This window comes from Nyctereutes procyonoides, unplaced genomic scaffold (genome assembly GCF_905146905.1).
Source record: "Nyctereutes procyonoides isolate TBG_1078 unplaced genomic scaffold, NYPRO_anot_genome, whole genome shotgun sequence".
In the NCBI taxonomy this organism is placed as follows: Eukaryota; Metazoa; Chordata; class Mammalia; order Carnivora; family Canidae; genus Nyctereutes; species Nyctereutes procyonoides.
This window is the reverse complement of record NW_026575020.1, coordinates 57,297,739-57,322,850: the sequence shown is the minus strand read 5'-3', so window position 1 is coordinate 57,322,850 and position 25,112 is coordinate 57,297,739. Positions and strand designations below refer to the sequence as shown.

At 43.6% G+C, this 25,112-nt stretch overlaps 1 protein-coding gene across 3 annotated transcripts in view; it reads right to left on the bottom strand.

Annotated features, from left to right (window-relative positions):
* The window catches only part of TNRC6C (trinucleotide repeat containing adaptor 6C), a 150,834-nt gene that overhangs the window by 32,261 nt on the left and 93,461 nt on the right, over window positions 1-25,112 (bottom strand). For all 3 annotated transcript variants that reach the window (XM_055321319.1, XM_055321335.1, XM_055321326.1), the window contains exons 5-9: window positions 21,294-23,897; window positions 9,679-9,894; window positions 7,080-7,246; window positions 4,183-4,263; window positions 2,848-2,905 (exon numbers count right to left, since the gene is read on the bottom strand). In XM_055321319.1, coding sequence (XP_055177294.1) covers window positions 2,848-2,905; window positions 4,183-4,263; window positions 7,080-7,246; window positions 9,679-9,894; window positions 21,294-23,897 — 3,126 coding nt within the window. The remainder of the gene's footprint in view (window positions 1-2,847; window positions 2,906-4,182; window positions 4,264-7,079; window positions 7,247-9,678; window positions 9,895-21,293; window positions 23,898-25,112) is intronic.

The following is a 25,112-nucleotide window of genomic DNA, read 5'->3' as shown; positions in this document are numbered from 1 at the left end:
ATTCTAAGTTTTTTTTTTTTTTTACTGATTCTTTGCAATTTTCTATATATAGGATCAAATCAGCAGCAAATAATGAGAATTGACTTCTTCCTTTCCAACATGGATGCCTTTTTTCCCCTTTGTCCTGCCTAATTGCCCTGGCTAGGACTTCTGGTACTATATTGAAGTGGAGAGAATGGGCATCCTTGCTTTGTTCTTGATCTTATAGGAAACATTTTCAATTTCTCACCACTGAGTTAATGTCAGCTGTGGGTTTGTTGTGTATGGCCTTTATTATGTTGACATATGTTCCTTCTATACCCAGTCTGCTAAGGCATTTTTTTTTTTTTAATCATGAAAGGATGCTATATTTTGTCAAATATTTCTTCTGCATTTACTGAGAAGATCACATGATTTTTATCTTTCATTTTATTGATGTGATGTGTTACATTTATTGATTTGTGTTATGCTGAAGCAGTCTTGCATCCCAAGTAATCCCATTTGGTCATGGAATATAATCCTACTCATGTGTTGTTGAATTCAGTTGGTTAATACTTTGCTGAGAATTTGTGCATCTCCATTCACCAGGGGTATTGATCGATAATTTTCCTGTGGCATCCTCATCTGGTTTTGTATCAAAATAATGTTGGCCTCGTAGAATAAGTCTGGCAGTGTCCCCTTCTCCTTGATATTTTGTAAGAGTCTGAGAAGGACTGGTATTAGTTCTTCTTCAGTACTTGGTAGAATTTCTTCTAGTGAGTCATCTGGTCCTGGAGTTATCTATGTTTTGATTTACTGGCTCAATTGCTCTTTTTTTTTTTTTTAAGATATTATTTATTTATTTGAGTGAGAGTGAGCATGAGCAGGGATGAAGAGCGGAGGGAGAGGGAAAAGCAGACTCTTTCCTGAGCAGGGAGCCTGACATGGGGCTCAATATAAGGACCTTGGGCTCGACCTGAGCTGAACGTAGATGCATAACTGACTAAGCCACTCACGTACCCCCAAACTAAAGTTAGTTTTATGGCCTATCTCTATCTGGAGGGGTGCTGAGTTCGAGTCCCACATGTAGAGATTACTTAAAAATAAAACCTTATAAAAAAAGGAGATCTATCCTGAAAAATGTTCCATGTGTGCTTGAAAAATATATATATTCTGCTGCTGTTGGATGAAATGATCTGTATCTGTATTTTAGGTCATCCATTTGCTCTAAAGTGTGGTTCAATTCAATTTTTCCTTATTGACTGTCTGGATAATCTATCAATTGTTAGTAGTGGGGTATCTGATTACCATAATAACTTTTTCCCTTATGATCTGTTATGAATTATTTAATGTACTTTAGTGGTCAGGTGTTGAGATCGAATATATTTTTATAACTATTACATCTTCTTGACATATTGACCCCTTTCATCATATAATCACCTTCTTTGACTTTTGTTATCCTTTTAGGCTTCAAGTCTATTTTGTCTGATATTGCGAATGGCTATGCTTGCCTTCTTTTGGTTTTTGTTTGCTTGGCATATCATCATTCATCCTTTCAACTTGAGCCTGTATGTGTCCTGGAGCTGCAATGACAGGACATTGTGATGCCCAGAGATCACAATGTTGGGACTCATGGTTTCAATCTATCCAGCCACTCTATGCCTTCTGAATGGTGAGTACAGTGCACTGACATTAAGAGAGAGTACTGACAGCACACCTGGGTGGCACAGTTAAGTGTCTGACTCTTGATTTTGGCTCAGGTTACGATTTCATGGTCCTGGGATCGAGTTCCACATCAGGTCTGCACTCAGAGTGGTATCTGCTTGAGATTCTCTCTCTCTCCCCCCTTCCTGCTCATGCTTTCTATAATAAATAATTTAATCTTAAAAAAAGAGAGAAAGATTACTGACATTAAGAACTTACTGCTGCCCTTTTATCTTCTGCCTTCTGGTTCTTCTGTTCCTCCACTGTTCATTCTTCTGCCCCTGTCTACTTTCTACATTGGTGGTTTTCCACTTTCTGTGTTTGGTGTCTCCATTCTGGATTTTCGCTTTGTGGATACCATGAGGTTTACAGTAAACATCTCACAGATAGAACAGTCCTTCTCCTGCTGATAGCAGTTTCTCTTTGTTCCATCCTTTTGCTTTTCCCTTTATATTTTTGATGTCACAAATGATCCCTTTTTGTGCCGTGATTTTGTTGTAGTAGTAGTCAAGTTGTAGTAGCCACAGTTATGATTACTCCTATTTTTCCTTTAACCTTTATATACTATTCTAAAACACAGTGATAGTTTTCTGATTCTGATTATTTATCACCATTAGTTATTACTACTTTTAAAGCTCCAGAACAAGGGCTGCTTGTTCCTTGAGGTCAATCTCATATCTCACCCAGAGTAAGTGCTCCACTGACATGGTGACATCTCTGTTGGCCCCTGAGGAGGCCCACTCTGGGGCCAGGTGTGAAGAATGGGCTCAATCTGTGTCAAATGAAGTCTGGCCTGTAGTCCTAGAGCCTTTCTCCAATAATGTCACTATGACCTCCCCGCAGAGTAGATGGAAAAAAACTCCTCTATTTGTTGAAGTGCTAGGAAAAAAATGAAACAAAACAAAACAAAAACAAACAAGAAAACAAAAAAAAAACCAAAAAAAAACCCAACCAACATGCCTCAATGTCGGGTCTGGCCGTTTGTCCCAAGACCATCTATCTCCAGAGACTGGCTGTGGGGTCAGTATATGTCATGTGGTTACTACTTTGCTGAAGCTTGGTTCTGTCTACCCAGTACATATTCAACCATGAACCCAAGATTATAATGAAAAGCTTTGGAAATCCAAACTCCACACACTGGTACCTTTAAAAAAGTGTGCTGTAAGAGTATATCATCTTACTTACTCATGGCCTGGTCAAGATTCATATTGTTACTCTTCAAGGCCTCTTCAGCTGGCTCTCTCTGTGTAGGTAAATAGAGTTTCGATTAGGATTACACTTTTATGATAACAAGCTAGTAAAGAGTTCTACCACTATTAGCTTAGAGAAATGATTACTGTTGACTTAATATTACTAGGTTTTGGAACTAGAAATACATCTCTTCATTGTTGAGGCTAGAGACAAAGGTCTTCTAAGTGAAAGGCACTTAGAACATGTATTGAATTGACTTTTAAAGGATTTGTATTCAACACTTTAAAAACCAAATGTACAGTGCCTGTGGAATCTTGTCATTGATTCTTTACAAGTAGCAATGGTTCAGTAAAGATGAAATCCCCAGTAAAGATGAAATTCATTTTCTACTTCATGGACTCTGGGCTTTGTTGTCAATTACTTTTCACCAAGAAATGTAAAAACAAATAAAAGCAAACAAGTAGATTCATTTTGACAATTATCCCTTTAATAGGAACACATGCGTGTCAGTGTATGCAAGCACCACAGTGGAAATAAGGACTCCTGGGCAGGACTCCAGTGTCCCGCCCGTCCTCTCATACGGGAAGAGGCTGAGCCTCCCCTGGGTCTGTGCTCTGCCCAGCATCAGAGGGCCAATGCCTAAAGTGAAGTATATAGTTCTAGACTGAGCCATTCTAGACTCATTCCTTAGGGACATCCACAGTAGTCAAAAGATAAATATTTGCTTGAGTAATGATCTAGAAAGAAGACTTTTGAAGGGAAGACATAACAGACACAAGTGATATCCACACTATCCGAACTCTTATATTTGGTTTCAGGAACTGAACACATCATGACGCATTTTCATAAGGTCACCCTGCAGTCTGAACTCTCCTTACCCATGACCTGAGACTCAGGAACTCAATAAGCTTGATCAGGATTCTTTTTCTGGACACAGAGCTTTAGTAATGTGTCCAAATTTTCTCTGGTAATCTGTCAATCTACAGCATAAACTAATGAAAATTCACTTTTAATTATAAATTAGAAGAAAGTATGAAACTATGTAAGCCAATGCAAAGGACAATGACACAGCATGTTTTATTCCAGGAAAAGGCTCTCACACCTTACTTGACAGAAACGGTACGGATCCTTGCTGTAGTTGAAAGCAAGGATCCCTAAACAGAAGAAGTGTTCATGTAAAAGGGGAATTTACAAGTCAGGCTGTATGAAAACTCTTCTCCCTCAAAAGTCTTCCTTCCTTGTTACGCATGACAAATATGGGCAGGACACAATCAGGGCCACATGTGGCAGCACACATGGAGGGTAGTAGTAAAATAAGACCCCAGTCACCGGGAAGCCCATGTCTGTGAGTTGTTTGATCAGCCGGTTCATGATCCAGGCCTCGTCCTGCTTGCCAGACGTTTTCATGCCCTAGAATGAAATGTGGGTCACAGTTGAATGCATTTCTTCTAGAAGTGGGAGATGCCTAAAATTCATAGTGATTTAAAAGTTAGAGCATCTTCCTGTATTAACACTGAACAATGCCATGTTCTAGAAAGTGCCCAACTCTGTTTTGTGGCTAGTATTAGGAATGATTTAGGGTGCATTTCCAAGTTGGCATATGTGTGTAATGTATGGACTTTTAAAAAGCAAGAGAATTCTTTTTCTTCCCCAGAGAATTAATTTAGTTCATCACAAATACGTGCCACTTCCATTATTAAATAATCATAAGTGCTCCTTTGAACATGGCCCTATGCTAATACTAAGAGAGGTTTGTGAAAAATTACATGTCGTCTGCCCTTTTATAAGTTTACTGTAAAATATGACAAAATGCAGGGGGTGCCTTCTAACAGAATGAAATGGCAACAAGATGAAAGGAACAACAAGCCTGTTAATTTTATTGACTTTTCACTGCCTGCAGCCCCTCAGGGTAGAGAAGAAAGTAAATGGGCAAACATCAGTGAGGGACAAGATGAAGAGAAGAAGGAGCAAGTACAGGGCAGAGGAGGAGGAGGGGAGCGCAGGACAGAGGAGGAGGAGGGCTGAGCGGGGATGTTAACCATTTTCTCAGTTAATTTCCATCCTATCCTCACAACTACAAAGATTTAAACCATGCATTAACATGGTAGAAAAAACATCCTCCTCTAAAATGATTCTTCACAGTGCTTTTCAAAATTGAGCCTGCCGTTAACTACAGAATGTAGTATATGGAGTGATACTCAACTAACAGGCGCTCTTCCCTCGAGGAAGCAGCTTTTCTGGGAGGCCATGGGAATCACTGCTGTGCTGCCAGGGCCAGAGTTGCCAAGATGACACCATATTTTAATTTACCAATTTAACATTTCTGGTCCCATCATTAATCGGATTATTGGCCAGCCCGATAGTAAAAAGACTCCCTTTTGATGTCTGTAATCACTTCTACTCCTAATGAAGAGAGCTTTGATTTTAGTTTCTGGGTTCTGCTTACTGCTAATTGAATGCTTTGTTAAATGAATTTTTTTTGAACAGATAATACCTTCAAAGAATGTGAAAGTATAAACCAAAGCATCTTCTTCTCACCCCATGCTCCAGCTGCTGAGTTCTTACTCTCCCTAGCAGGAAACCCTTCTTTGCACACATGCACAGGCGCACTGTTTTCTTCTCCACCCCACTAATGTACATTTTTTTTCACTAATGTACATTTGAATCATCATTTTATTTTACTACAAACATGCTGCAATATAGAGCTGTGTACAAATGCCATCTGCTGCCCCCCTGACAAGTAGAAGTACCACATCGACATGCTGACATCTGTAATGTGGACAGATGATGTCAAGCTGCCTTGTGTGTGGATCACACTGGTTTACATTCCAACCAGCAACACGACGGTGTTGTTTTTCTTTACAGCTTTGTCAACACAGCCTGTTTATGAGATGTTTGGATTTCTGCTGGTCTGAGAGAAGAAAAGAAAGCTGGCATCTCTCAGTGTAGTTTTATTTTTTAAAAAGATTTTCTTTCTTTGAGTGAGTGCGCAGGGGTGGGGGATAGGATGGGTTGGAGCAGAGGGAGAGGGAGGAGCCGTCTCTGCTCTGAGCACAGAGCCTGACACGGGACTCAATCCCAGGACTCTGAGATCACAACCTGAGCCGAAACCAAGTTGGACCCTGAGCCAATGGAGCCCGCCCCTGGTGCCCCTCTGTGTTGTTCTAAATTGCACTCTCTTTCCGTAAGTCAGGCTGAACACCTTTTCATATATGTGAGAGCTGTTTGCATTCATTTTCCAGGGACCATCTATTTATATTCTTTGCTCATTTTTCTAGTGGGTTACTAACTGATTTTTTTTTAAAAAATCCATTTTTAGAACCTTTCTTTCTGTATTTGGGAGATTGGCCTTCTCCATGATATGACAATTATTTTTTTCCAGCTTGTTATTTGTCTTTTGACTTTTTGGTTTTCTCTGTCATGCACAGTTTTCATGTTTATATACTGAAGCTTGTAAGTTGTTCACTTGATAGCTTTTAGATTTTAGTCACAGCTAGAAAGGTCACTTCCACTCCAAGAGTGTTTTTAAAATTCTTTCCCATTTTTATTTTTCTATTTACCATACTTAAATTTGTGACCTACTTTGATTTTATCTTGGTGCATCCATGAGTTGTGGATTTCAATTTTTTCCAGAAGACTGTCTGTTTGCTGCAAGACTTAGGTCTACCTCGGAACCTCAAAAGGATTCAGACTTATAGTCTCAAGCCCAACCCCATTACCCACTCTTAAAGATTGAGGATTCTAAAGAAATTTTGTTTATATGGATTTTATTTATCAATATTTACTGTATTAGAAATTAAAAGAGAAATTTAAAAATACTTTACTAATTTGTTTGAAAATTACAATAACAAACCCATTCTGTGTTAACATCAATATTCTTTTAAAGAGAAAATTACATTTTCTAAAACAAACTTAGTGAGAAGAGAGGCACTGCTGTGTACATGATTGCCAATCTCTTTACTGTCTGGCTTCTTAGAAGCAGCTGGATTCTCACATTTGTCTCTGCCTTTGCTTTGCTGTGAAAGCAACGCCATGTAGTCTCTGGAAAACTCCACCCTATCCTCAGGCAAGACCCCTGACAAAATCCCGGGGTCCTCCAGGGGCTCCCAGGGCACTCAGAGAACTCTCGTCTACTTGTCACCGCCAAAAGGAGCTACCAGCTCTACCTGAAGTATTGTTAAGTATCATTGATTTTTAGAGTTTGTTTTCTTTAGTGTTGCACATACCTTTGGGAGTCCTTTTTTGGGGGCATTCCCCCAGGAACTGCAGGAGGAGGTGCTTTCTTGGGAAGCAGCATTGTTCCACATGCCCCCTTCTTCGTCTTCCCACTGACTGGTACCGAGGTTCATGTCGTCCCCACCACTGCCCCAGCCTTCTTGCATAGATTTTGAAGCTAGAAAGGGAGGAAACATGAACTTACCAAACTCACCTTTCCTAAAGTAGATAATGCCGTATTATAACGTCATTTGGAGGGAGGTGGGACAAAAGAAGGGACAAAAGGGGTGTATCGTAATCTACCTTTTTACTACTTCGTTTCGTCAAGACCTAAGAATTCAATTTCTTGGGCTTGTTATAGAATATATATGCAGGGATCCCTGGGTGGCGCAGCGGTTTGGCGCCTGCCTTTGGCCCAGGGCGCGATCCTGGAGACCCGGGATCGAATCCCACGTCGGGCTCCCGGTGCATGGAGCCTGCTTCTCCCTCTGCCTGTGTCTCTGCGCCTCTCTCTCTCTCTCTCTCTCTCTCTCTCTCTGACTATCATAAATAAATAAAAATTAAAAAAAAAAAAGAATATATATGCAAATGTGTATATATATTTTTTCTTCAAACTAGCTATTTGTAGTCTGAGCTGTTACTAACTCCATTAGAGGTCATTTTGAAGTATGGACTTTCTAACAGTAAGTCCTGGGGGCTATAGGAGAAGGTGGCAATGTCTGCATGGTATGAAGTAGCCAGTAAAATGCAGAGTCCTGAAAAATATCACTGCTCTCCATGTAGGTTTTGATTATACTTGGTCCAAGCCTGTAGCAGTATGAGGACTACTGCTCCTCCAGTGTGATCATACACAAGTCACCTGGGGATCACGAGAAATGTACAGGTCTGTGGCTAGGTCCAACAGTTTGTTTCTGATAAGCTCCCAGGAGATACTCCCAGAATAACAAAAGAGAGACAGCTGAGGCCATGGGCAGATGGAGCCACAGCTGACTATTGAGTTTTGATTTTAGGATATTATTTTTTCTACTTTTTGAAGAAACAAAGTGATTTTTGGTACAAAAGTTACTACCAATTTTCACTTCCTGGGAGAACCTGAAGAAGGTCAAAGATTAGGGGATAGTACTGTTATCTGGAGTCTGTAAGACTATGAAGATACGATGCTTTTTGAAGGCAGACACGTATATAATAGTGCCTCCAAGGACAAACTATAAAGATAAATCTACCGCCTCAAGATGGCATGTGAGTCTAAGTACCTCCTTATCCTTTAGATCTGCAACAAGAAGGTGTATGAATGGAATAAATAATCCAGCAGAATGGCAGATATACAGAGCACACTATCCAGTGGTAGCAAAGTAATAAACACAAAACTAAAGCAAAATACAATAGCAAAAATATAAAACTAATAAAGTTGCATTTTAAGATCTAAGACATTTAACGATATCCAAAGAAAATATGGTGCTTTCGCAGCCATGTGAACAACTGACCTTACTATTAGACTTAAATTACAATCTTAGGTTTATGCTAACGTCATATGTATTGCATTGCCAAATTCTCACATGCCACAGAGTTCCACTCAGCGAATGTGATCCAGACATCTGTGAGAATGGATGTTTCACAGGTGTCCTTACTATACTTCCAGAGAATGGGGGAGGACAATGTAACTCAATTTTTATTTTCTTTTCTTTAAAAAGAAAAAAAATAAAGAAAGAAAAAGAAAAGGCATCAGCCTGGAGCACCCAAAGTAGAATTGTGCTCATAAGACATAGCAAGGAAAGAAGGGCTGACTGCTATGAAGTACTGTAGGTCTCAAAACCTACTCCCAGAAAGGAAAACTGGCATACTTCCTCTCATCCAGCTGCTCAGGGAAGCAGCTAGTGGAAGCCGTGTAATACGCAGGTGCAGGGCACCACTGCAGTGCAGGTGCTATTCCTCCTATCCACAGACAGGCCATGTTCTCTGGATTCTGGTGACGAACTTTTTTTTTTTTAAAAAGGAGGGCATGGGCTTCTGTGAAGAGTTCCTTGTCCATGTACAAGAGGCAGCAAATATGTTAGTCTTAAAGCACAAATTAAATGAGGAAAGTGTTGGGACGCAGCGGTTGAGCATCTGCCTTTGGCTCAGGGCGTGATCCCAGGCCTGGGGATTGAGTTCTGCATCGGGCTCCGTGCGAGGAGCCCGCTTCTCCCTCTGCCTGTGTTTCTGCCTCTCTCTATATGTCTCTCATGAATAAGTATATCTTTAAAAATAAAATGAGGAAAGTGTCCTAAAACACGAATTCTTTTTTTTAAAGACTTTATTTATTTATTTGTTTGTTTGTTTGTTTATTTAGAGAGGCAGAGACACCGGCAGAGGGAGAAGCAGGCATCATACATAGAGCCCGACGTGGGACTCGACCCAGGGTCTCCAGGATCACGCCCTGGGCTGCAGGCGGCACCAACCCGCTGCGCCACCAGGGCTGCCCTAAAACATGAATTCTTAAAGTTCAATGGAAAATCTCGGCCTCTCTGTGTCTCTCATGAATAAATAAAATCTTAAAAAAAAAAGAAAAAGAAAAGTAAGTATCCAAGTAAAATATCCTGACCCACTTTTCAAGCTCTGAGTGGGGCTTACCTGGTTTGCACAGGGCTGGGGCAGCACTGGGGGCGCTGGCTCTCCCGAACGTCACTGGTGGCTCCGTGGGCTGGTCCCCCCATCCGCTACCGCTGCTGGGTGGCTTGCCCCATGCTGCGGTGCCGTTGTCAACCAGGGCAGAGGGGGAGGACGGCTCTCCCCAAGAGCTCTCAGCCTTTGAATGGACGTTAGGCATCTCTCCCCAGCCCGCTGAGACTGAACAGGACACCGACCGAGAGAGAACATAGTAAGAGTCAAGCAGAGAAATAAAAACAGTTGTTTCAAGTTCAAAATAATTTCTAGATGATCTGTCTTTAGGATGGCTTTGGGGAAAGTAGAAAGGAGGTAGTATTACATCTAATTAGATTTGTTTCATTTTTTAAATTCCCAGTGTTTTCAATCCTGACCACTACCCACTTAAAATCGAGAGGCCTTTAAATATCGAAGACAATTGAACTCACAGTATCTGCAACGTGACAGGGTTTAAAGCAAAAGTTTAAAGCTCACATTCAAGAAGTTGCTTTTACACATCTAGTATTACATGTAACCTAGAAGGAATCTTCTGTTACATAATTCTCTTATAAGAAAAATTTACAAGTTATAAATATATGCTGTAAATCATTCTTGCTTATCTTTTGACTAATCATCAAAGACACAGATCAGGGCAAAGAAAACATGTATAGGGAAAGCATAACAGAAAATCTAGACGGCTCTCAGGCAGGACCTGGTGAGCTGAGAAGGAGCAGAGACATTTGTCTTACAGGACTGGAAGAGACTGGAGGATTGGCAGGCAGACTGCAAGGGTCCTAGGAATGCTTCCTTCCCTCGTCTGCCCAGTGCTATGGCCAGAGCATCCTGACCCAGGGGCTGGCACCTGGTAGGGTGTGCAAGGGAGTCCAGAAGGTCATGGTGTTGCTCTCAATGCACACAGGAGAGGTCATGGGACTAGGCAACAAGGAGCATCTCCCCAGTCTTTTTACACTTCAGCAAGAGAAACATTTTACATTACATGTGTAAACTTCATTTTCCCAAATCAACCCATATTTCACTTTGCTTTCGCCTAGAAGATTACTCAACACTAGTGATCACCATTGATAGCTTACATCAATTGTAATTTTCATATGGACACAGTTTCTCAGAGATGGAAATGTGGACATTTTAAATACTGAAAGAAGAGAGAGCATACAATACAAATAGTTAACCATAAATTTTAAATTGTTTGGTTGTAACATGGATATTACCATCAATTATGAAATTTATTACTTTTCTGACTAAAAATAGCATGGAATCAGCTCCCTTGATGCTCTTTATTCTAATAAAATGCCGTAATATTGATTAATAACAAAAGGCCATGCAACCTATGAAATCATTTTAAATTACAAGCTCCATGCTGAGCAATATATTATGTAAATTATTGCCAATAACAGGAAAGTTAGTCCTAACCAGTTATTGTCAGCAATTGCTAACTATAATACTCCCCTATAATTACACAGAAAACAATAATGTATATTGGGAGAAGTAGTTTTATAGATTTAAGGGAGAAAATTAACATAGCTGACAAAAATTATGGATGTTTTAGGAAGATAAAATAATTTAGGTATTGCTAGAGACCCATCAGCTGTAAAACTACTGATTGGCTGTAGGTAATAAATAACAAACTCACTTAAAATTTGTCATACTTATATTTCCATTTTTTGAAAGGCAATACTATAAATTATTTAATTAAGTCAAAACTAAGAATAAATATTAAGACTACAGTAATTACAGTTGATTGATTTTTAGAAAGATTTTTCAAATCCTGTTAAAGCAACGGAAATGACTACACAGCATTTCTACACACAAGGCAAATGATCTGCAAGCAGCATGTTTCAGAATCTTACAAATGGAAGAATAACTATTTACCCCAAAACCAAGAGAACAAATATTTCCTTTCTTTGGGGGGGGGGGAGGGTGAAACAAGAAAGGAATTTATTTCAGTGATGCCAACACCAGGAAGATAGCAGACAGAGTGTCTCAAAGACTATCTCCCTGACAACATTTCCATTTTAAGTTGATCTCTGGCAAGAATATAACTTACGGATAATGCTGAACATATGCATATCAAAACATGTGCACTGCAGGATACTTGAAAAGCCCTAGAAGAAGAGATGCTACAACCTTGAGGCATACCAGCTAATTTTGATTCAGAGCAAATACTTGCAACAGATAGAAAATAATTTCAAATATATACTACTAAAATAATCTCCACCATTTACTGCTTATTGTTGTGTGAATTTTGATAAGTTTTTTGTTAATTTCACAGAGGTTCTTTTAAAGATAGGCTTAATGAGGCAGGAAAAAAATTCTATCTTACATTTAAAAAAATGATATTAACATTTTTTACATGGTCCTTCAAATGCTACTGCTTTTGATAAAATATTTCTGAGGCCCGGGGTCCAGGAATTCTTGTCTCTCTTCTCCAAATGAACAAATACAGTGTTGGGACTAAAATAGTAACAATGAAATGCCCCTAAGATATTTTATAAGTTTTCATTCAATTTTAAATATACTTTATCTATGAGAACAGAGAAAACAAAGTGCCTACGTGGTAGACACCCAAAAGATCAGTATAAAAACGAACCCTAGCAGTTCTAAGGCCAGGAAATAGAACCGACGTCAAGAGACTTGACCTGGGGGATCCCTGGCTGGCACAGCGGTTTGGCGCCTGCCTTTGGCCCAGGGCACGATCCTGGAGACCCGGGATCGAATCCCACGTCGGGTTCCCGGTGCATGGAGCCTGCTTCTCCCTCTGCCTATGTCTCTGCCTCTCTCTCTCTCTCTCTCTCTGTGTGTGACTATCATAAATAAATAAAAAAAATTTTAAAAAAATTAAAAAAAAAGAGACTTGACCTGACCAATGATGCCCACCCGTCATAAGCATACCAGACAAAGTCCATGGATGGCGTTCTTTCTTTTGTGAAATAAGAAATCAATTCTAGCTTGTTCCATGGATGCTACCTGTATAATTTTATAAGTGATAGGCAGTCCTTGCTGGGAAGAAAGGTTCGGTCAGACAATGGCCAATCATAACTGAATGCAGGAAAGAGAAAAGCCTGACACTGCATTGAAGAAGCATCTGAGTGCCGGCTGGATACCCTGGCGTTTTACATAATGACTTAAATATTAATGGGATGGGATTTTGTTCACACCAATGGCCTTTATGCTAAATGCACATTTATTATCATGCTTGGTTGGCTACTGGCTTATGGAAGGACAGAGCAGAACTAGGAGCTGCAGCAATAATTTACTTTTTCATATTTGAAATCAAGAGAGTATTTACCTAGTGAAGCTTTCTACAGAGGAGTTTTTCTCAGATGATCAAGTATCCTACTTTTCAGAATGCTTTGTTTCATGAACATTTATTTGAAACTCAGGGGACTCTACAGAAGGGTTACAGATAAGGTCTTTTTACAAAAGCTGGCCCTGTGGCCTCAGCTATGCAGCAACTGCTCAGACAAGTTGCTTTTACCTTCCTTACGGGGTCTTCACAGAGGCTAGGTATTAGAAACATTTTTAAAGTTTTTATTTGAGTGCACTAATAGAGATTTTAAATCTGCTCTTTCTTATTGATATTGATATCTTGATATATAAGCGAAACTTATTTTTAATGGTCTCATTTATTCATTTTGAACTGAAGGTACCTACAGTGAAAACCTCTGGGTGTATCTCCACGACATGCACTAACAACCATCTCCTCCCACCTCTCCAGCAGGATACTTCCGATGCCCTGGTTCTTTTTCCACGCCAGCCCCACTTACCAAGTCTCCCAAAACATAGGAAAGTAAAAACACCCTAACCAAACACAACGCCCCCCAATCCCATATCCATAAAAAGCAGGTTGCTCAGATGACTCCTCTTAGTAACTACTGTGTGGTCCTTAAAATAGAATTACTCTGGTTGAGAAATCTATTTCTGAAGTTGTGATGTGAGAACAGTTGAGTTCTTGGCACCATCTTGCCAATTTACTCTGTCTGCAGGTGACTCCATTTTTTGGTATGCATTTTTATACCAACGGATGATAAAGGAGCAAGGGAGCTGCTAGGACATTAAGTCTTATAGGAAGGACAATGTTGGCGACTTCCTACGCTCTCCCTCCCCTGCGGGGCCGCGGAGCCTCGCCGAGACCATGTCCCATTAAAAGCCTGTTTCAACCCCCCCCCCCCAATAAAAAAAGGAAGGACAATGTTCTTCAGCTTCTGCTCTTAAGGAGACTTGGAGAAACAACATACATGTTTCATCAACCTAGGCAGAGAGGATTCCTTTTTTTTCCCCCAAAGATTTTATTTATTCAGAGAGAGAGAGAGAGAGAGAGAGAGAGAGAGAGAGAGAGAGAGAGGAAGAGACACAGGCAGAGGGAGAAGCAGGCTCCATGCAGGGAGCCCGATGCGGGACTCGATCCCGGGACTCCAGTATGATGCCCTGGGCTGAAGGCAGGCGCTAAAACACTGAGCCACCCAGGGATCCCCTAGGCAGAGGAATCCTAAACCCACTTTCTTCCAAGTTTTAGTTTATCAGATGGAGGATATGCCTCTTCCATGATTAACTCACACAATCTCTGCCTTTTGTTATAATATATGTGCCAGAAAACAAAGCGATAAAGCAAACGTAGTTATCAGTGACTAAAGTACCCAAATGCAAAGTTAAGTTTGCCTCTGGCTGGAGCCTTCTCTAACCTGCAGAGGGCAACTACAGTGAGTACCTTGGCACTGCTGTTGCAATGCCCACTGAAGGTGAGACATGTCTGAGAAGCTGGGGAGAACTGGTAGTAAAATGAATAAAAAAATATTCTGGAGTAAGGTCAACATTAGCAGCACAGTCCCAGCTTACTGACTGGTCTATGGCAGTGATGCTTTCACTTCCGGTCATCACTGGAAGACACAACCACACTATGCTGCTGGTTTAGCTCAGATCTAGTCTATAATGGCCTTCCTATTTGACTCTAAATTAATTGTATGTGATAGTGATCTCTCTACTCCGACCCTCCAGTCCCTTTTAAAGTATCTCTCTAAATGCTTCAGTGAAATCTGACAGAGTTCACCCTGAGATTCTCCCCTCATCTCATTGTTAGATTCAGAGCCTACAGTGAGGATCTGTTTTTCATCAAAAGTTATATTAGTTAATATTCAATGTTCTCCTGTGTCTAAAAACTGATTTTTAAGCATCAGAATATTTATTTCTAAGTGTTCTAATCAGGCTGGTTAGTATTTTTAGGATCCACTTTCATTCTCTTAGAAACATAAGTAAATGCTATGTTTGCACTTCCTCACTTTTGGCCACACCTCCAGTAACTGTCAAAATAACACATTGGTTCTCCAAGACTCTGATAGCTTCTTGCCACATTAGGGCACAAAAGTCAGCAGGTCCTGCAGGTCTGTCCCCAGTATGTCACTGGGGCAACAGTAAGGAGCAGGTACTATGTCGCGTCATCCAACACAACTCGACACACACCATATTAAGAACAGTCTCATGAGTTCTGCTCTGGCAGCTTACCATCTCTGATGAAAAGACAGATATAGGAACATTTTTCTAGCTTATTACTGTGTTCTATCTCCCAAATGGGTTTGCAGCAGGCCCAAAAAATCCAGTTTATGAAGCTATGCTGAATTTCTTAAATTACTATCTGTTTTCCTCAGGCTCATCAGAAAATGAATTGATATCAGTTTAACAAGAATGGGACAAAAATGACTGTCCTATGGCATTTACTTCTATAAAACCAGACACACACAAAAAATGTAATTAAGGAAACATATTTGGTAAGACAGAGATCAATAACCTTAAAGAACAGTCCTATTTTTTGTTTGAAGTAGGCTCCATGCTCAGCATGGAGCCCAATGTGGGGCCTGAATTGGATCCTGAGATCAAGACCTGAGCCGAAAACAAGAGTCAGATGCTTAGCTGACTGAGCTACCCACGTGTCCTCACAGATCATTACTCTTAGGTGGTGATGATCAACAACTTAACACCTGAACTCAGACAAAGGTGCAGATTTCTGTAAAGTTAGCAGGGCCAATAGCAAAATCGCAGAATACTTGTAAAAGAACAACTTTATAAAGAGTAGAAATTTCATCAGTTAGCCAGGTACATGGCTTTGTTGGGAGTGCAGAAACCCCGTAGATTTATGAAAACCAGTCTGGGCAAGTCATCAAGCCACAATGAGCAAACCCACAGCCTAGTGGGTGCTGTGATTGCTGCTGTCATCACTGATCCGGGCTGCCTAGATGTCACAACCCCCACGAGGAGGGCCATGAGCTGATGTCTGTACTGCCGAATGGAGGACCAAAAGGAACCAGAGTGGGACGCCTGGGTGGCTCAGCAGTTGAGCGTCTGCATTCAGCCCAGGGCGTGATCCCAGAGTTCTGGGATCGAGTCCCACATCAGGCTCCCTGTCAGGTGCCTGCTTCTCCCTCTGCCTGTGTCTCTGCCTTTTCTCTGGGTCTCCCATGAATAAATAAAATCTTTTAAACAAAACAAAAGAACCAGTGTGCTGTCATCATTAGGGGGTACTGGCGTTGACAGCATGACTGCTCCTTCTATCAGCTTAAAGAACAGCTCAGTCTGCCAGGCTGGGAGAGTGCCAGGCTTCTATCACCTGTAACCCCCGAGAGCAATGAGCTCCGTCCTCACTGCATAGAGTGCCTGCTTCAGGCCTGGGGGAGAGCATTGCAGGTGACATGGGGAAGGAATACCACCTTGATGTGGCTGCTCAGTGTCGTGGAGGGAAAGAGACTCCTGCGGTAGGTGGGGCCATGGGGCAGCAACCCCATCATTACAGCGCCACACACTTGACTGGGCAGTTTTCACATGGGGTGGGCTACAGCGAAAACGTTGGTCTTTTTTGTCTCTGTTAGGTGGTAAAACAAAATTCCCAGCTGCTCCAAGCTACTGCTACAACCACAAAGATCACACGTATGTGTAAGGCCTAAGGGCTGGAGGGGAGGCAAGGAAAACAAACAGTTGACCTGGCTAGATGGATCACATTTCCCTTCTTTTCTGCTGGGTGATAAGATGTGCAATTTGTTAAAAAATCATCTATGGGGACGGCTAGGTGGCACAGTAGTTGAGTGTCTGCCTTTGGCTTAGATCATGATCCCGGGGTCCTGGGATTGACTACTGCATTGGGCTCCCAGCAGGGAGCCTGCTTCTCCCTCTGCCTATGTCTCTGTCTCTCTGTGTCTCTCATGAATAAATAGATAAAATCTTAAAAAAAAAATTATCTAGGGCAGCCCCGGTGGCGCAGCGGTTTAGCGCGTCCTGCAGCCCAGGGCGTGATCCTGGAGACCCTGGATCCAGTCCCATGTCAGGCTCTCTGTATGGTGCCTGTTTCTCCCTCTGCCTCTCTCTCTGTCTCTATGAATAAATAAATAAAATCTTAAAAAAATTATCTAGAAATATTTTTCATATAAAAGAATGATTTTGGCCCTTCTAACAAAACAAAAATGCCTTTACCCAGGGTAAAACTCACATTCTTTGTCCACTAAAAACCAGTAAGAGTAGATTCAAAGAATAAGAGATCAAAGAGGGAAAAAAAAAATCACTAACTTGGCACGGTTCCAATCTCTGTGCGGTGTTGCAGATGTAAGATAGTAGAGATTGCAGCAGACAAGGTGTATGTAACACATCTGAGACCTTGCCACATGTGCACCCTCTGTGAGCCACTTGACCTCCATAAGCTGAGGCCCAGGGGCATACGGATTACACGAGATGTGTGAAGATACACTGCGTGTGGTCACCAAGCACTGTCAGGCCATGCTCATCACTGAGGCCCCAGTGCACAAGGGCATGCTTCTGCTGGAGCCTTTCCAGAAGACTATGAGCAGCATTAGGGGGCTCAAACCGTGACCTGTGAGATTTGGTCTTGGGAAGGTGGGACATGATGGTTATTTTTACCCACTGATTGTTCTCAGAGTGCTCTGTGCACACCTCTCCTGCAATGCTAATCAACTGGCTACTTCTACATTACCATTTCTCCACTAGACACTGTCACGTCTGTGTCCATATCCCCCCATTTTTGGCATCAGCTACCTTTCTTCCTTTTTGCTGCCCCTCATTCCCTCAAGCACTTTATACAATTTTGAAGTGCTCAGAAATGTTAGTCACGTCTTAGTGAAAAACAAGAGTCACAAATTCCAACACCCCAGAGAGCTAACAGACAAGCCCATGTCAAAAGAACGAGAACACAAGCCTGATGACCAATGGCCGCCGCTCCAAGCCTCAGTGGTGAGGTACAAAAGGGGGTGGTGGGGAGTGTGGTGAACTAGAAAGCATGGGCCTTATTTAAAGTCAGCCACTCTAGCTGACTGCTGCTGCTATCCAAATCCAGGGGATCAAACTTTCCCAGTTTCCAGAATAAGCCAGGAATCTGAAATTTTCATTTTCATTAACAATGTTGATTCACATGAAAGATGTGGGCCAATAAAGCACATTTGTGGGATGGGGTGCAGCCCACAGACCAGCAGGTTTTTGAACTTTGATCTAGGGGCAGAAGTGTGTGCAGAGGCTACAGCAGTCGAGCTTCATTAAGGACTCCTGACATGGTGTGAGGGGTAAAAGTGAATTCATTGCCAAGGAATCTAAGGAGGCAGAGGGGTCCCATCCAGCGGGTAGGCCAGGGGAGGCTCGGGAGCACAGTCGTATTTCAACTCAGATGGGAGGACAGCCTCCTTTTGCTCTAGCTGCTCAGTGCTTAGTGAAGACCAAACAGTTCCTCACACGCTCAGGCTGCCCTCCCTCCACAAGATGACCATCTCTGCCTCCGCTGCCCCTGCCTGGCTTCCTTCTCCGCAGAACCCTTGCCACCTGACACACTGCTACATGCTTGCTAACCCACGGTGCCTTGGCCCCCCCTTGCCGCACTGAACTCCCACCAGGACCTGCCTCCTCTGTTCCCTGCCGCCCCCCAAACCAGAGTGCTACCTGGCACATGCTGGGTCCTGATACACACACGCTGGATAAATGAATGTTCATCTCCCATGAATCTGTGACCTCTTGGTCCTGAACACTGTCCAGCAGCCCTTTGGTGGCATCTGGTAAGCCCTCTGCTCTACTTCCTACGTGGGCTAATGCAAACTTCACTTCTGATCACTCCTCTACTCTTACCTTCCCCATCTGCACTCGAGACTAGTACCCTTGACACTTAGAGAAAAAGATCCCCAGAAGATACCTGTCACCCTCTGGCTACAGACACCCTAGCTTCCTCTACAAGTAGGGGAAGCACTCCTCTCAGCTGGATACAGGATCCCCTCCCTATGCATCCATTCTCCCTCTCTATTGGCTCCTTTCTAGTAGTCTCTCTCTCTCTCTTTTTTTTTAATGTATTTAGAGAGTGAGTAAGCCCATGCGAGTACATACAGAGGAAGGAGCGGGGGAGAGGGAGGGCAGAAAGAATCCAAAGCAGATTTCAAACTGAGCATACTGCTATGCCTGGCACACAATAGTGTTCAATGATTTATGTTGAACGAGCATATGCCAAATAAAAAGATGGAGGTACCAGTTCTAGAAGCACTAACATAGAGGGGTACGAGAGCCCTGTAGTTCCTTAGTATGCCTTACTAACTATATGGCTCTGTTGGGTGACCACAAATCCTGGGACTGAGGAGGTTGGGAGGTCAGAGCCAGAGGAATGGAAGTACCAACCTCAGCTGGGTTTCTGATGGCGCTCTGGTACCAGGTAGCAGGGAAGCACCAGTGATTCTTTATTCATACCTGGCATACCTGTTTGAATGATGTTTGATAGAATGGTCTTTTTTTAAATCTATATCTTGGCATATGACAGAGGCAACAGGGACTCAGAATCCATTCTACTGCTTTCTGTGAGCATTCCCATATTACAGAGGTCCACAGCTAAAACGTGCCACTTCCAAACTCCTTTGTAGGTTGGATTCTGGATGCGAATTTGATTCCATATATAAGCTGCATGAGTGACCCTGGAGAAAGGACTCTATCCATATTCTTATCTTTATGGCATGTTTATGAAAACTTAGGGATGGTAGAAAACTAGAAGGAATAACTAATACGTTGATAACAGAATCAGGGTTCAAAAAGATCTCAACAGGTCAGAGGATTGCAATCCAAAAGTTTACCAGGGTCCAAGTTCTACACTAGGGACCAAGTGACCAAGTGCACAAGAATCGTCCTGAGTGAGGAAGGGCTCCACCATTATCTTAACAAAAAAAAATTCAGATTCTAAACTGAATTTAGGACAAATAGTGTGACATGGCTCAAAAGGGCTTAATACAACTTAGAGTTCATCACCAGGAGTAGGGTTTTTAGGAGTGAGGGAAGCTATGGTCTCAACTAATTCTACACTTGTTAAAACTGCACTTGTAAACCAGTGCCATCAGTTCTGGGCACAAGGCACAGCTTTTCCAGATGACAACACAAAGGATTTAAAACCACGATTATGAGGAATAGTGGTAAGGAGCCAGGAATATTTCCTGGAGAATGGGGAGATGGGACACGATAACTACGTGCCGTTGTCTGGAATTCCTCAACAGGGGACAAGAAGCTCCGCCTTGCTTTGTAGAGTCCCAGAGGACAACGCTACAGGAGCAATTACAGCCAACTGGAGGGAGGCCGACGGAGGCTCAGTCTAAGAAGACTTGATGGTGGCTCTGCCAGGAAAGAAGGGCTCAGGGTGGGAGGGGGCCTTGATGCAGAGGTCTCTAGCTGTGTGGGGAGAATGCAGACAGGGGAGGAAGATCCTGAGCAAGATGCCCTGACTTGGACTGGATTATCCTTCTGGTTTGGCGATTTGGTGAGCCCAGTTCTCACTGCCCCGGCCAACTCTGCCTGGAGCACAGTCAGACTATAGGCCAAGAGCTGATATCCTATTGAGAAAGTGGGGCTACTGGCAGCTCCTGTGAGAGCCCTGCTGGTGAGCCTTGTGTGTGTATTTCATCACAACTCATGCCCCCTGTGGGAAGACTCTGGTCTGGTCTGGGAAGACTCTCTTCTGCCCAGTGTCCAACAGAGCACCTTGCACAAAGCAGGAACTCAAAATCCAAGTTTTAGTCTAATTTTAGGATTTTTCTTCCAGCTGGACTCATAATACGACTTGTACTGCATAATGCCACTCAGGCTACACGAACAATTTTCTTTCAGTGCCAACCACATATCAGGAACACCTGCGGAGGCCCACAGCTACAAATGCACGGGTTTCCCCACAGCCTGACGGCACCAGAGGTCTTGGCAACTGGTCCCCTGGACCCTTAGCTCCCATGCACTTCTAGCCAGGGCTGGGCTCGAGGACCCCTGGCTCATCCCATAAGGAAATGAAGACTTTTTAAGTATACACCAGCTAACACAACAGTCCCCAATCTTTCCTGAAGAGGATTTATTTCTTCTTTACTCTCCTTAATGCTGAAAGTGCCGAATATCTTTCTTTCCCAAGTGGAAAACTATCAGAATCCTACCTTATCTACCCTCTTGGGATAATATTTAAGTACAATGCCACAAAGTGAAGAGCACTTGGATTAATGTCCTTGGCTATACAGAAACAGCATAAGACTGTGTCTACACACGTAATGAGAATAAATGACATTTTTACCTTCTAAAGTTACCTCAAATGCCCTCCGTACCTGGACCAAGCAGTGGTGACCGACTCAGCTGGGTGCTGGCCTGGTGTGGCGGTGGTGTCTCGACCAGGTCTGTGCTGCTGCTCGTGGTGGTGGTGGTGGTGGTGGCGGCGGCTGTGGTGCTGCTCTGCAGGCCTGGATTGTTTCTATCCCACATGTTTACAGTTTTATTGTTGTAGTTGCTTGGGTCACCCCAAGCTGAGGTACCATCATCAATTTCCATTTTGCGTCGAATGGATGGTGGAGAAGGTTCCTCCCAGCCTGTGGCCTCACTGCTGTCCTTTTGTTTGACAGGGACTGGCCCCCCAATCCACCCAGTTCCTGTCTGTTTAACGGAAGCAGCTCCTCCCCAGTTACTCACATTGTTGTCTTGGGGTTTACCTGCCCAGTTCTGTTGGGGGCCAGGTTTTAAAGACTCTCCCCAGTTTGTCCCTGGATTCACCTTTGCATTTGTGCCATTACCCCAGCCACTGGTCCCAGACCTGGTGGCATCATTCCAACCAGAACCTGACCGATTACTGTCAGCATCCCATCCAGAACCATTTTTTTTCCCATCCCCCAAGTGTCCGAGGACAGAAGATGAATCTGCCCAATCTCCCCCTCCTGCACTCCAGGCTGGATTAGATTTTTGTCCGTCTCCCCAGTTCTGAGATTTGGGTTTCTGAGGCTCCCCCCAGGTGGGCGACTTATCCTCCTGATTTACGGTCCCACTCCAAGCATGGCCACTCTTGGAGGCAGCAGCAGCATTATTAACAGCAGTAGAGCTTATCGAGTCCCCCCAAACCCCTGGGCCATTTGGCGCTTTGTTGCTGCTGTCTCCCCAGCCTGTGTTTGCTGGCCCAGCAGCAGGCGGTGCGCTGGCCCACCCGGACACTGAAGAGGTATTTGTACTGTTCACGATGGACCCATCACTCTTCCCCCCTGAGTTTGAAGGCTGAGTAGCGGCACAGCCCCAGGCCTCTGTCCCATTGTCATTTTTTCTCTCAGACCTAGGGGACTCTTCAAATTCCCAGGCAGTGTTTTGTTTTACTGGAGTCTGTCCCCAACCAGTATTAGACAGAACTCTTGGGTCAAGATCGTTCCTTGGCAATTGGATGTGCCCCTGGTCTATCATCCCTTTATCTCGCCTTCGGCCTTCTGCTCCTTCCCTCCCGGAGCTTCCTTCGTTGTGACTGCCAGAACCGTCACTACTTCCCTCACTCGCTGTTGTTCCAGAAGATGCAGCTTTGGCCCAAGAGTTCATGTGTTCGCTACCAGGCTGCACGGCAGGATTCTGGCTGCTAACACTCGGACTGTCCCACCCTGTTGATCCTTTCCCATTGATGTCACTGTTGGAATGCTGGTTTGGGGGCTTGCCCCATTCCCCATTCACACCGTTAGAGGTGCTCCGGCTGGGGTGGCCCCAAGCCCCCGAATGGATATGACTAACGCTGCTGTTGCTGCCACTGCCCCGTCCCCAGGCAAGGAGTCCGGGACCAGCAGGAGGGCCGGAGTCCCAGGCATTTCCTCCACTTCCTTCCTTCTGCACAGCACTGCTGGATCCGTTTTGTTTAGCACTCAATGCTGAGTTCACAGTGTCTCCATTCCCCTGATTGAACCCAGAATTGCTACTTCCTGTGGCAGGGTTACCTGGGGACAGTCCCCACACAGAGCTGCTGATTCCTTCACCACTGCTCCCACTGACTTGAGAAACTGATGATCCATTAGCACCAGGAAGGCCCTGCAGGTGGGGCGGGATGATGGCCCCCATACCAACAGCCATGCCCCAGTTTGGCAGTCCGTTTGCCTGCATTGCATTGACAGGGTTTGGTGAAGAGTTCATGGGGTTAGTGTTATTTGGTCCATCAGTGTTAAGGTTCTGAGGTTGTACGCTGAAAGACACATTCTGAGAAGTGGACGTTTGTGGTTCTGTGCTCTCTTGCGGCAGCAAGTTTCCCCAAGCACCTAAAGTGCCTGTTGGGTTCCCATTCTGGTTGCCCGTATTTTGACCTATGGCACTGACCGGACTACAAATACTGGAAGGGTTGCCTGTTGCCACAGTTCCTTCGTGTCCAAGTACAGGCCAGGCAGCTGGGTTGGCATTGGGGTTAAGGTTAAGATTAATGCCAGTATTGGAGTTGGAAGCACCCCAGCAACTCTGACTTCTCCCATCTCCAATCATGTTGTCCATTTTTCCATCCCCGGCACCGAGAGAGCAGTGAGCGGGGCCGGAGCTGGAGCCTGTGGCTACGCCCCACACTCTGGCTCCATTGCCATTACTGCTGGCGCCCCCCGCTCCAAGGGCACTCTGATTAGAAGGGCTTTGGACGAGTGCACCGTTGGTGCCATTATTGCCATTTGTCTTCTTGGTATGTCCAGTGAAGGTGCCCTGGGCACTCCCTGTAGCCATGCTACTGTTCTCTGAGCCACAGTTGGAGGCAGAGTCAGTGTCTGTAGTACATTCTGAGGCAGATTCAGTCTCTGCTCCTGTGATGGAAGGCCACGCCTCCTTGTCAGTCCTGTCTATTATCACTTTATCCCAGCTGCTGCTGGCTTCACCTCTGTACGTGGGCTGCTGTCCCCAGTGGGAACTTTCATAGTGATCTGCCAATCCACCGTGACCGAGATCTGAAAAACATGAAACACATTCAGAATCAGATCTTCCTCCCACTTGTCAATGAATCTGCTGTGAACTAGTCTTTGGGGGGGAAGGCTCTCTTTATTTCCAGTTTCAATGTGGAATGACAAATGATAAAAAAGGACTTAAGAAAAAAGTTACCTGCCTTCATAATACGTTCCCGTTTAAAAAAGAGCTAATCTGGGATCCCTCGGTGGCTCGGGGGTTTAGCGCCTGCCTTCGGCCCAGGGCACGATCCTGGAGTCCCAGGATTGAGTTCCACATCAGGCTTCCTGCATGGACCCTGCTTCTTCCTCTGCCTGTGTCTCTGCCTCTGTGTGTGTGTGTGTGTGTGTGTGTGTGTGTGTGTGTGTGTATGTGTCTCTCACGAATAAATAAAATCTTTTTTAAAAAGAAAGAGCTAATGTTTCTAAAGTTATATTCATCCTCACCACTACACCACACTATTATCCCTTTTGAGGAGACTCACAGCATACATGAGCACATGAGCATCTCTAAGAGCATCTGGAGGAAAGGAAGCTGTGTAATTGGAATGCAGCAGGCTGGAAATTTATGTGACTGTGCCACACCTGAACATACTCCGGCTGTGGTGACAACATGTTCACGTGGGTCTGTCAATACAGTTTATAGTTCTCTTCAAGACCTCCAACTGGGGCTACACGGCTCATTTAGTGGGAAAAAACTGTAAATACCGTGCAGAACCATATAATAGAACCAATATTTTGGGGGTGAGGGACAGAGGAAGAGAGAGAAGAGGCATTAGAGAGTGCTATCTTGGGCAGCCCCGGTGGCTCAGCGGTTTAGAGCCGCCTTCAGCCCAGGGTATGACCCTGGAGAACTGGGATCATGTCCTGCATTGGGCTCCCTGCATGGAGCCTGCTTCTCCCTCTGCTCTCTCTCTGTGTCTCTGGTGAATAAATAAATAAAATCTTTAAAAAAAAAAAGTGCTATCTTATGTTATCAAGAATATGGACGGTTAGAAACAGTTAATTACATTTATATTACTTATCTGTTTTTACCAGCAACTACAGTTTACCATTATTAAACACAAGTAAGAACTCTCTGAGAATCTTCTCCGCTTGTTCTCCATCTCCTTGAATCATATAGTCTTTGTACTGGAGACCCCAAAATATATATTGCACTATATTCCATTCTAGCATTCATTTTGTTTCACCCTTATGATCCTTTTATAGAATCCAGTATTT